Source organism: Hypanus sabinus, chromosome 25, assembly GCF_030144855.1.
Source record: "Hypanus sabinus isolate sHypSab1 chromosome 25, sHypSab1.hap1, whole genome shotgun sequence".
NCBI classification, from domain to species: Eukaryota; Metazoa; Chordata; class Chondrichthyes; order Myliobatiformes; family Dasyatidae; genus Hypanus; species Hypanus sabinus.
In genome coordinates, this window is record NC_082730.1 from 23,184,370 (window position 1) to 23,197,732 (window position 13,363).

Here is a 13,363-nt window from a genome sequence, read left to right on the forward strand (position 1 = left end):
ACCCTATTGTATCCGCCTCCACCACCGTCACCAGCAGCCTATTCCATGCACTCAACACTCTCTGAGTAAAAAACTTACCCCTGATATCTCCTCTGTACCTATTTGCAAGCACCTTAACACTGTGCCCTCTCGTGCTAGCCATTTCAGCCCTGGGAAAAAGCCTCTGACTATCCACACGCTCAATGCCTCTCATCATCTTATACACCTCTATCAGGTCACCTCTCATCCTCTGTCGCTCCAAGGAAAAAAGGCCGAGTTCACTCAACGTATTCTCATATAATGGAAGGATTCCACAACAGAACGTCTAGAGAAGAGCAATGGCACTGAGCACGTCTGACCAATCTAATGAATGTGCCAAAGAAAAGATTTAACGATTCAACCTAATAATGAAGAACCAGTGGATGTTGTATATTTTCAGAAGGCTTTTGATAGATTTCATGAAAGTGGTTGGTCAGCAAGAATGGACAATTGGAAAAAGGCATAACACGCTAGTGCGGATAACAAATTGCCAGAGAAACAGAAAGGCAAGTGAGGTAATCTGTAACTAGAGATTGGTGCTTGGGCCTATTTTTCACAAGTTATATCAACGATCTGGCTAGGACCAAATGTCATATTTCTAGGTTTGCTGATGGTGCTAAATTGGGTGTGATTGTGAATAGGAGCTAGGGTGTAAAGGGGTTTTGGGGCATGTAAGCAACACAAGTGTGCAACTGAGAAATTAGTTGATGGAATGTAATTGGGAAAAATGGAAGATAAAGAGCTTTGATCCAAATAGAAGGTACTTTAAAATGCTGAATTATTAGAGGTGTTAGACGCTCCTTCCATCTGCTAGTTTGCAGGTCGCCCTTGGGCAAGGTGTAGCACCTGCTTGCCCCCCAATCAGGGCCATGTGAAGCTATGGGAGAGGTGATGGATATCACAAGTCCTGGTTATGCCAAGCAGACAATCTCTGAAGAGTATCCATAATAATGGCAAATCACTCCTGTAGAAAAAACACCCACGATCTGTACAAAGACCACCATTGCCCACATCATATGACACAGCACTTAACAAATGGATAATTGATTGGATAAGGTTTCTGTTCAAAGAAGCCAAGTCACTGAAAGACTACAATGAAGATATTACAAGCAAATGATAATGTGGCCTGTAATGCAGGTGAACAAAACTACCAAAGTATATACGAGGGGTGATCGATAAGTTCGTGGCCTAAGGTAGAAGTAGTCAATTTTAGAAAACCGAGCACATTTATTTTTCAACATAGTCCCCTCCCTCATGTACACACTTAGTCCAGCAGTCGTGGAGCATACGGATCCCTTCTTTGCAGAAGTGGTCCACAGCAGGGGTGATTGATAAGTTTGTGACCTGGGGTAAAAGGAGATGAGTTATTAACTTCAAACTTTCTGCATTATCACTCAAAGAGCTGAGCTGCATCTGCATGTAACAAGAGTGTCTTGGACCTCCAGGTGATCCACAGCAGGGGTGATTGACAAGTTTGTGGCCTAAGGTAGAAGGAGATGAGTTATACACATTTCATTACATGCACGTGCAGTTCAACTCTTTGAGTGCAAAATGCAGAAAATTTGAAGTTAATAACTCATCTCCTTCTACCTTAGGCCACAAACTTATCAATCACCCCATGCTGTGGACCACCTCTGGAGGTCCAAGACGCCGACTTCTACAAAGAAGGATCCGTATGCTCCAAGACCGCTGGACTAAGTGTGTAAATGTAGGAAAAATAAATGGGGTAGGTTTTCTAGAATCGACTGCTTCTAGCTTAGGCACAAACTTATTAATCACCCCTTGTATGTCCTATTGCAATTATAAAAGGTCCTGATGAGAGGTCATGTGTATTATTGTATAATCTTTAGGTTTCCTTATCCTAAAAAAGGATGCCCTTGCCAAAGAGGGAATTCAGCATATGTTCACCACACTGGTTCTTTGAATGGTTTTTACCATATCAGGAGAGAGGGAGGAGAATAGCCCCTCTCCCTCTAGGATTTAGTGGAATGAGAAGTTGCAATGAGAAGATAACAGAATTGTTACAGAGCTTAACAGGCTGGATGTAGGAAGACTATTTTCCAGGGCTGAGGAATCTTAAACAAAGGTTCACAATCTCAGAATATATGGTTGACCATTTAAAGCTGAGAACAGAATCAGATTTATTATCACTGACGTGTGCTTTGAAATGTGTTGTTTTGCAGCAGCAGTGTAGAGCGAGGCATTACTAAATACAAAAATAAAGAGTGCAAAAGATGAATAATGAGTTCACAGAATAAACTTCAGGAATCTGATGGCAAAAAGAAAGAAGCTATGTTGAGTGTGGGTCTTCAAGCTTCAGTGCCTTTTCCCTGATGGTAGTAAAACAAAAAGGGGGTGTCCCAAATGGTAAGGGTCTTTTATAATGATTGCCACCTTCTTGAGGCACCACCTCTTGAAGACATCCTCAATGGTGGGATTGCATCCAGGATAGAACCTTGTTCGGCTTCTTGCGGTCCTGTGCTTTAGAGCCTCCATACCAGGCAGTGATGCCATCAGTCAGACTCTCCTCCACTGAATATCTGTAGAAAATTTGCAAGAGTCTTTGGTAACATACCAAATCTCCTGAATCTCCTAATGAGCTCGGGCAATGGCATGCCTTCATCATGAGATTGGGAGAAAGCTGTTCACTCTGGGGTGGGGAATCTTACTGATTTTTTTTCTCTCTCAGAAGTGTGGAGGGCTCAGAGATTGATAGACTTAAAGGAATCAAGGGATGGGGGACTGGTGAAGGGAAATAGCTTTGAGATAGAAGAGTGATCATGAGGTTGATGACTAGCAGAGCAACCTTGAAGGGCCAAATGGCCTATTTCTGTTCCTAATGAAAACCAAGGCACAGGAAACTTCAAGCCTTTCATTTACTACTTTACTAGAAATAATGGGATAAGAAAGGCAAATCCGGATTAGGAAATAATTCAGGCAAAAGCAGAGAAATTATCTGTTGGAAAGTTGGATTTATTTCTGGCTCAGTTTCATTGTTTGTGAAGTGGATGGATCATTTAAGGGAATTTTAAAAAATTAATTAATTAATTATTGCGATACAGCCCTTTGAGCCTAGCCACCCAACAATCCCCCGATTGAATCCAAGTCTAATCCCGGGACAATTTACAATAGCCATTTAACCTACCAACCAGTACTTGGACAGTGGGCGGAAACCGGAGCACCTGGAGGAAACCTACATGGTCACAGGGAGAACGTACAAACTCCTTACAAACAATGGCTGGAATGAGTAAAGGCGGCTTCCAGAGCAAAATCTGACAAAGACTGGAAAAGAATTTTTAAACTAAATAGAGAAATGAGAGAATATAAATTCCCTGATGTGTATTTGTGTTTTTATTAAAGTTTGCCTACATATGTATAATATTAATGAGAGAAATCATTTTGTGTCCAGATCAACCCAGACTGCCTCAGCTGCCAGTTTAAGTGGCAGTTACTATTTGCATAAGGAAATAGCTTTCTATCCAAAAATGTCCTTTGAATTCAGTCAATAAAATCTTATCTTTTGTACCATGGTTTTCAAAACAAAATTGTTTACACAAGGTATCTTTCTTCGGGCTGTTTTCCTGTGGGGAAACAATATTTCAGGTGTCTTCAACAGCGTTTATCAGCAGGATATTGGGCTCGGAAAGCCATTTTAGACTAACTTAAAAACGCAGTTGAAGGAATCAGAATCGGAGTTACTATCACTGGCACATGTCGTGCAATTTGTTGTTGTTTTACAGCAGTGCTTTACAATAAGCTTATATATATAAAAAAAGAAAAATAATAAGTTAAACAAGTAGTGCAATAAGAGAGGGAAGGTGGTCTTCATTGTCCATTCAGGAATCTGATGGTAGAGGGGAAGAAGCTGTTCCTGAAATGTTGAGTGTGTGTCTTCAGGCTCCTGTACCTCCTACTTGATGGTAGCAATGAGAAGAGGCATGAAGTAACTATACAGCAACTTGGAGGAAGTCTGGATGATTAGCAAATGTACTGTATGAGAAGAAGAAGAAGAAAGCCCTTAACTCCGACTGGAGTCATCAGGATGCTGTCGTGACGGCGTTTTTTTTAGCAGGCTTTCTTATTTTTATGAGGCCGAGTTGCTAGCTCTACGCTCAACCCAGCACGGATGGAAAGCGTGCAAGGGAGCTGGCTGGATTCGAACTCGGGAGCCTTCGCTGTCCAGCGCTGATGTCACTACGCCACCAGCCTGAAAATGTATATAAATCACATACATATTGTTTATGGGTGTGACTCCCCATCACCACATTTACATCCATCCCATGAAAAGCAGTGCACAAGAAGCATAGTCAGAGTGGATAGTCAGAGTTTTTCCTAGGGGAAAAATGGCTAAAATGAAGTGGCATAACCTTAAGGTGATTGGAGATAAGTATAGGGGGGATATAAGAGAGTTTTTTGTTAAACACAGAGAGTGGTGGGTGCATGGAACACCCTGCCAGGGGTGGTGGTAGAGGAAGACACGTTTAAGAAGCTCATAGACAGTCACATGCATGAAAGAAAACTGGAGGTCTCTTTAGAAGGTTAGGTTGCTCTTATAGTGAGTTAAAAGGTTGGCACAACTTTGTGGGCCGAAGGGCCTGTACTGCACTGTGGTGTTCGATGTTTTATGGTAAGTAATTGCAAGCATTAAAATGTTGTCATTCGACTCAATGTGAGGGTGTTCTAATGAAGTACTGTCAACCAGCAAATTCTGTATTCATGTAGCTATGAATTTCCTGCAGCACAAAGGAGACCATTTGTACATTTTATGATTACTGCACATTTAGTAGCATGACTTTGCAATTTTTCTGTTCCCATTTTGGAGAGCTTCTATAATCCTTTCATACAGGGGCTACAGCCTCAAAGTCTAGAATTGAAATGATAGTTCCATAATTTTGGTTAAGCCAGTGGGTGATGAATCATTTTAATTTTCTGTCCAAGTGGGCTGTGGGGACTCGGTCACTGATTACATTTAAAGCAGATACCAATAGGTTGCTTGCTATGAGAGCAGCCAGGGGATGTGGGGAAAGGCAGGTAGCTGATGTTGAGATAGAAGATCAGCCGCTTTTTATTGATTTGGCGGAGCAAACTCAAAAAAACCAAATAGCTTGCTCTTTTTCCAGATTCTTCTATTCTTAAGTTCTTGTGTGGACTCATTTTGGAGAACTTTGAGGTTCATGCGGCAATTGTTCCTGGATGCTGTTTCTTTATCTCCCCGCCGATTTTGAGCAGTTTGACCGGGGCAATTGATGCAGATGGGGAGGCTTCGGCAAAGAGTGGGTCTGCGGTCTGCCTTGGTTAGCAAAGGGGCACTGAGCTGAACTAAGCTGAATACTGCTGGTTTAATGTTTGATATTCTATGTGTTGTTTGCTTACTTTTTGCCGTTTGCGCAATGTGTTCTTTATTTCGCAAGTCGGGTGTTTGGCATTTTTTTCAGTGGGTCCTTCGTATTTCTTTGCGGGAGGATAAATATCGGTGAACATAATTTGATAACAAACGTACTTTGAATCTCATTACAGATCATAACTTCCTGTGCATTACATCTCTGGATCTTCTGCCAATCAACTTAAGTCAGGGAATTCTGTTTGCAGCCCCGTCGGCCATTGTAAACTGTTTCGTCAGATTTAAAGATGAGCTTCGTGTACAATGAAACTCAGAGTGAAATGCATCAAATCAAATCAGTGAGGATTGGGCCGGGCAGCCTGCAAGTGTTGCCAATGTAGCATGCCCACAACTCACTAAGCCTAACCATACAAAGCGGGAGGAATCAGAGCACCCAGAGGGCACCTCCGCGACCCTGGGGAGAACGTACAAACTCCCTACGGCCAGCAGCGAGAACTAAATGCCAATTGGTGATTGGTAGTACTGTAGTAGTGTTTAGCTAACTACTGTAAGAAACTTTAGAGGAGCACCAGGTTATATGACTCTTCAAACTGCTCAATATAAAATTAGGCGGATCTAATTCTTGGCCTTAAATCCACTTTTTTACCCAGCCCTTATAGTCTTATTTCCCTATAGTCAAAAAATCTGAACATTTCATCCTTGAGCGGCAAAGTCAGGTCATTCTCATTTCTCTTTTACTGTACAAATACATGAAGGATTCAGTTTGAGCCTTACTGCTACAGTCCTTTCCCATCTGAGCAAAGTCACTGCGGACAGTGTAGATTGATTTACTCTTTCTTATTATGCTGCTGACAAGGGAATTTTTTCCGTGACACTGTAAGACGTAGGTGTAGAGTTAGGCTTTTCACCCCATTGAGTCCTCTCCACAATACAACCATGGCTGATTTATTCTTCTTCTTGACCCCATTCTCTTGCCTTCTCCCCAAAACCTTTGACTGACACCCTGACTAATCAAGTACCTATCAACCTGTTTTAAATATACCCAAAGCTTGGCCTCTATAGCAGTCTGGGGCAATGAATTCCACAGATTCACCACACTCTTGGCCACAGAATTTCCTCCTCATCTCTGTTCTAAAGGGCTGTCCTTCTATTCTGAGGCTGTGCCCTCTGGTCCTAGATTCCCCCACTATAGGAAACACCCTCTCCATGTCGACTCTATCTAGGCCTTCCAACATTTTATAGGTTTCAATGAGATCCCCCCTCCCCTCTATCCTTCTAAACTCCAGTGAATATAAGGGGCATTCCTACAGTTCATCACAGGCAGAGCTCCCCGTATTCCTTGAGCAGTTTCAGGGGCTCCATATTTCCCTGCTGGAGATTACTGTACACTGCACTGCCTTGCCAGCATAAAAACTAAACTGTTGGCAAAATAGGAATAAGAGAGCTGGGAATCTCTCTGCCTTCCCAGGATAGTCTGAAGCCAAAGAAAAAAAGGATAGAGAATGGATTTATGGGGAGCAACTTTTTATTTATATTCACTTACAGAAATTTTGCTGATCTTTGCTTAAAAAATTCTTCATTTTACCCCTATATATCTAAGTTCATAATTTTTGATTTAAAGGATTTTAGGTTCTCATTACCTTATCAAATCATTAACATTTCATACACCTCCGTTGAATCAACAATACTACTGCCATTCCTTCCCATCAAATTGTCAGTGTTGAAGGGACTGTGTTTAAGTAAATGCAACCTGACTTTGTAACTTAATCCACTTCTAGGATCAGAAATTGTTTCTAGGAACCTGTCCTGTAGCCTCTCCTGTGCCAATGCTTCCTTCAAGGTAAAGATGTTGAAACTGAATGCAGTGCTCTTGATGTGAATCTGATCGCGATTCCATGCAGTGGGAGCATAACTTGTGCCTTGTGGAAACCAGATCCCATGGAGATAAAAGTAAAAATTACATTACCTTTTCCCATGAACTTTGGTAACTGCCCATTGGCTTTTAATGATTTCTGTCCTTGGTCTTTTAAATCTCATAATAGTTCTGAGCTCCTTGTCGGCAGAAAGGAGGAAGAACAAACACTTTTCTTTCATTTACACAGCCTGTTTAACACAATGAAAATATCCTAAGGCTCTTTACACCATCAAAATAAATTGTTAATTGGATCCATAGGGAGATGTTAAGAATAGATGTCCAAAAACTGTGAAAGGTTTTGGTTTTTGGAATTGTCTTAAAGGATTAAAGTGATTGAGAGGCAAAGGCAAAAGGCAAGGAGTAAATGCACCACCTCAAACATATTTCTTTGATGGCACTGGGCTGATCTACCACACACAACATCTCAGCCATTCGAAATCTCTCGTTTCCCATTTGGCATCCCAGGATGGTGAACAAGAGCTGCAATCCTAACTGTATTTCCAGCATACCCTTAAAATTAGAATCGAGTCATTCACTGGCGATGTCAGAATTCATTTCTTCAAATAAAGAATGCTGAAAATCGCTGGTGCGGCCACAAAGGAGTCCCAGTGGCAGCTTTTCAAATGAAATGTTTATTCAGGACTATTTTTCCAACTCAGATAAGCGTAAAACATCCCATGGCTTATTTGAGAAAGCTGTGGAATTTCCCTTGCTGTTCTGATTGATGTTTATCCCTCAAGCAATGTCACTAAACCGGGTTAGAACCAGCATTGAACAAGCGCCTGTTGGAATTAAGCAAAATGAAAGCTCGAGGATCGTTGTTTAATGGCAATGATCTGCTGGAGGTATTCTGGGTAAAGCAGCCTCTGTGGGGTGAAGGAAATTGTCCAGTTTCAGGTCAAAGTCTTGCATCAGGACTATCGGTGCCAATTCCCTCATCTGTTCACAGATGAACTGCAAACTGCTGAGTTCCTCTAACAGATTTTTTGTTGTCCCAGATCCCAGCACCTGCTGTCTTTTGTGTGATTATCATTTAACAGCTGGATCCTGCCTTGGGAAGGTGGGTGATAGGGGAAAGAAATTACATTAGGTCCTTCTGGCTGAATAAATGCCAAGACTCTTAACTATAGAGTTGCCACTTCCCTGTGCTCCTCATTTTAAGCTACTCATCCAGTCTTTTTCCTTACAATCTATATTTTTAGTAATGCATTCAAAATGCTGGAGGAACTCAGCAGGTCAGGCAGGATCTATGGCAATGACTAGACTGTCGACGTTTTGGGCTAAGTCCCTCCAGCATTGTATGTGTGTTGCTTTCGATTTCCAGCATCTGCAGAATGTTAACAAGCAAAATGTTAATATTTTTAGTAAGTTTTTAAAGTGCTCAAAGAAAAGAACATTATCCTTGCCCATTATAATTTTTCTCTTGGACATCTTGGTCAAAGCCATATCCTGCATCTTCAATTCCTGGATATTCCAGGGGAAATTGTGGCTAGTCTAAGTACACCTGTCATCTCTGGCATTTGTGTTAATGTTATATATTTACAGAGTGTCGATTGTCCCTCACTTCATTAATACCTATAAAGTCCAGAGATTGCAGGTTAGTCATAATAAAGCACGTAGATGAGGTCAGTTTGAAACTAGCTTTCAGGAATTTTATTTCTACTTCAGTTCTCTGGCATTGTCAGCACTTAGCTTTGAACTTGACTTTCTCAGAACATGGTGGTCACCCAGCAGGGTACCGTGACCTCATCAGTAGCCAGTCTCAAGATATATTCTGAAAGATTTAGTTCTTTGCAGAAGTGAAGGAATTTGTCAGCATACCTCAGTGGAAAATCTCTTCCTTAACAGCCTCAGGACTGAGTGTTCATGCCCTGTTCCAGAGACCTGATAATCCAAACCACACCAGCTCTCAGTACAATACTGAAATGCAGTCTTTTGGATAAGATTTTGAACTGAAGCTCATCGCAGGTGGATATAAACTTGAAAAATTGCAGGAGTGTGCACGTGGTTGTTAATGCTTATATTTGGTCTTGACTAAGGCTCAATAATTTGATTTACTGTACCATTTATCACATTTTCTTAGGAATTTGTAATACGCAGGTTGAGAGACAGATTTCAGACATTCCTGCACTGACTACACAACCTTAAGACACTTTGGAATGCTGTGAGGTTATGAAAGGCACTCACAAGTGCAAGCTCCTGCTTTCAAGAGGGATTATATTGTATTATACTCGTGGGGAACAACCCAATTTAAAAAGGTTAGAGATGCAGCAAAAATCACTGGCAGGAATCCTGCACAATATCATGGGGCAAAGTGCCTGTTCCTGCGCTGTACTGTTCTGCATTCTATGAACTCAATTGGTCAGACAGCATCAGGGGATGGAAATGGATGGTTGACGCTTCAGGCAAAGACCTCCGATCTGGACTGGTCTATTAACCAGATTGCCCATTTCCCTCCACAGATGGTGCCTGAGTTCCTCCACAACATTGTGGGGTTTTTTTTTGCTCTAGATTCCAGCATACAGTCTCTTGTGTCTCCATTATTCACAGACGGATAGATCCATTTTCCAGTCTTTGCAGAGCTGAAGGATTGGTCGCCCCAAAGGCCAATCACGTGTGCCCATAAAGAGGAATGACAAACACGGATATGTCGTCACCTGAGCCCAGCCTGTCATTTGACAATCGCCACCCATGGTCCTTCAAAACCCCGCGGGATTTCATCACCAAGTCCTGGGCTGCCAGTGTGAACCTGTGGAGAGAATCACATGGAAACATATAGAAAGTAAAGCACAAATTGGGCACTTAAGCTATTTGGTGTTTATGCTCAACATAAGTTTCACTGCATGAATGGGAAGGGTATGGAGGGGTATGGCCCAGTGTAGGTCAATGGGGCTAGACAGAATTAATAGATGGGCCAAAGGGCATGCTTCTGCACTGAGGTACTGTACGACTTGTCCCAATTTTTCAATGTCCCCTTCTCCTTTATAAGGTTTATATTACAGCTTGATTCGAAGGATAATGTGTTAGGAGTACTTCACTCATTGTAAAATGCTTTGGGATTCTCTATAAGGAAACACTTAATCTACTTGATTTGACTAACACCTAGATAAAAAAAGTTCGATATTTCAGTAATTCTGAATAATGACATTTCTCATTAATTCTTCTCAGCAACATTCTAAATTCAATGGGGAATAGGATAAGAAATATATAAAAGAATAAATTCATTTAGAGGGAAGCAAATCAAGCTGGATTCTCAATTTGCAAAGAAATCTGTCAATTCGATTTGGACACATTCCAGGAGGTTTCCATTACAATGCTCCCCACCCTATAATCCCACCCATCCACTCCATATGGCCAATATTACAAGCCCTACACATGGTTTCAAAACAGCCAACTGAAATTCAACCGAATACTTGCAGCTCAGTTGGATGATTTTTTGGTGCTCAGCCCAATATCCTTTCACCTTACCTCAAATATTTTTATAGCTGAAAGCAGTCAATACTTCTACTTCTCTCTCTACCAGATCCCTTGCAATGTGCTGAAGATTAATTTGTCAGTTCCTAAATGGTTCCAGGAAAATGCTGGAGGCCTGGCAACTCTAATTATTGGTTACATTACGGAACCTTTTAAATACTTCCACCTCATTTAAAAATGGTTTATATTACGGTCTGATTACTAAGGGCAATATGTTAGGTGTGTTTCATTAATTGTAAAATGTTTTGGGATTCTCTAACTCAATGAAAATCTCTATATTCCTTCGCCAGCAGTACTGCTACAGAGTCTAGATAGTGAGTGGCAGTTGCATCAATAGTGGACCCACTCTTGACCTCTGCTTTACAAATATGAGACATTTTACCAAAACTGTACGCAAGATGAGAAGCTTCAGTTACCTGGCGAGACGCAAGGTGCTGAGATTCTTTTTGTCCCCTGAAGCTAAAGTTTGGAAGAGAGTTAATTGTGGAATATTGGGAATAATTTTAACGGAATAATTAGGCAAAAGCTGCTGCCAATGTACGGACGGTTAATAAATCACAGGACGCTTATACAAGAAGTAGATGAGGAGAATTATTTTTTTAATGCTGAAAGCTGTTTTTATATCGTTCATAGTCCAAATCAGTAGGGGAAGCAGATTCAATAGCAACTTTCAGAAAAGAATGAGATATGTATTTGGAAAGGATAAATTTGTTGGACTATGGGGAATAGGCGGAACTGGACTAATTGGATAACTCTTTCAAAGAGCTGGCACAGGCTAAAGGACCTCTGTCTGTTTTGTATGAATCCATAAAAGATTGTAATGACAAGGAGTGATTCAACTTTTTCCATGTTTATACTAAGCAGAGACTCATTGGCTGCTAGAATCTGATGACCACATAGGCTTCTGTTCCTTGTGTGAGTGTGCCGCAGATTGTGCTTACATGGAACGTTTGTTGTCCCAGTGGATGCTTATATGTCGGCTTTCTGGGTCATTATTTTTGGGCTCGAGTGCCTAAGTTCAGAGAACTATGAAAAGCTTAATGGAATTAAGAAATACACCACTAAAACTAGACTCCATTGTCTAAAGTAAAAGTCCAAACTGACATCCTTGATGTAGTCCTGAAGGAGTACAGCACTGCCCCTGGTGCTGACAGATATTTAATTACGACTTGTTTTTTTCTCATTTCAGATGATCAGTGAAAAAAAACCCTATTACTTATTTGAAAAAGCTGGGAAATTTTCCTTCAACACACACAAAATGCTGGTGGAACACAGCAGGCCAGACAGCATCTATAGGAAGAAGTACAGTCAACGTTTCGGGCTGAGACCCTTCGTCAGGACTAACTGAAAGAAGAGATAGTAAGAGATTTGACAGTGGGAGGGGGTGGGTTGAAGCTAAGAGCTGGAAAGTTGATGGGCAAAAGGGATACACAGCTGGAGAAGGGAGAGGACAGGAGGCCTAGGGAGAAAGAAGGGGGGAGGGGAGCACCAGAGGGAAATGGAAAGCAGGCAAGGAGTTATTGTGAGAGGGACAGAGAGAGAGAAAAAAGGGGAAAATAATAAATAAACAAACAAACAAAAAAACAAATAAATAAATAAATAAATAAGCGATGAGGTAAGAAGGGGAGGAGGGGCATTAACGTAAGTTAATGTTCATGCCATCATGTTGGAGGCTATCCAGACAGAATATAAGGTGTCGTTCCTCCAACCTGAGTGTGGTTTCATCTTGACAGTAGAAGAGGCCATGGATTGACATATCAGAATGGGAATGGGACGTGGAATTAAAATGTGTGGCCACAGGGAGATCCTGCTTTCTCTGGCGGACAGAATGTAGGTGTTCAGCCAAACAGTCTCCCAGTCTGTGTCGGGTCTCACCAATATATAGAAGGCTGCACTGGGAGCACCAGACGCAGTATACCACACCAGCCGACTCACAGGTGAAGTGTCGTCTCACCTGGAAGGACTGTCTGGGGCCCTGAATGGTGGCGAGGGAGGAAGTGTAAGGGCAGATGTAGCACTTGTTCTGTTTACAAGGGTAAGTGCCAGGAGGGAGATTGGTGGGAAGGGATGGGGGGTTATGAATGGACAAGGGACTCGCATAGGGAACGACCCCCTATGGAAAGCAGAAAGGGGGGGGGGAAGGAAAGATGTGTTTGGTAGTGGGATCCCATTGGAGGTGGCAGAAGGTACGGAGAATTATATGTTGGACACGGAGGCTGGTGGGGTTGTAGGTGAGGACAAGGGGAACCCTATCCCTAGTGGTGTGGTGGGAGGATGGGGTGAGGGCAGATGTGCGTGAAATGGGAGAGATGCTTTTGAGAGCAGAGTTGATGGTGGAGGAAGGGAAGCCCCTTTCTTTTAAAAAGGAAGACACCTCCTTCATCCTAGAATGGAAAGTCTCACCCTGAGAGCAGATGCGGCAGAGATGGAGGAATTGCGAGAAGGGGATGGCATTTTTGCAAGAGACAGGGTGGGAAGAGGAATAGTCCAGGTAGCTGTGAGAGTCCGTAGGCTTATAGTAGACATCAGCAGATAAGCTGTCTCCAAAGATAGAGACAGAAAGATCAAGAAAGGGAAGTACCGGAAATGGACCAGGTAAATTTGAGGGCAGGGTG

General features: G+C 42.0%; 1 protein-coding gene across 2 annotated transcripts in view; it reads right to left on the bottom strand.

Annotated features, from left to right (window-relative positions):
- Positions 1-6,877: 6,877 nt before the first annotated feature.
- LOC132381100 (protein phosphatase 1H-like) overlaps positions 6,878-13,363 on the bottom strand; it is a 51,444-nt gene continuing 44,958 nt past the window's right edge. For both annotated transcript variants that reach the window (XM_059950311.1, XM_059950309.1), the window contains one exon: positions 6,878-10,023. In XM_059950311.1, coding sequence (XP_059806294.1) covers positions 9,885-10,023 — 139 coding nt within the window. In that variant the 3' untranslated portion in view covers positions 6,878-9,884. The remainder of the gene's footprint in view (positions 10,024-13,363) is intronic.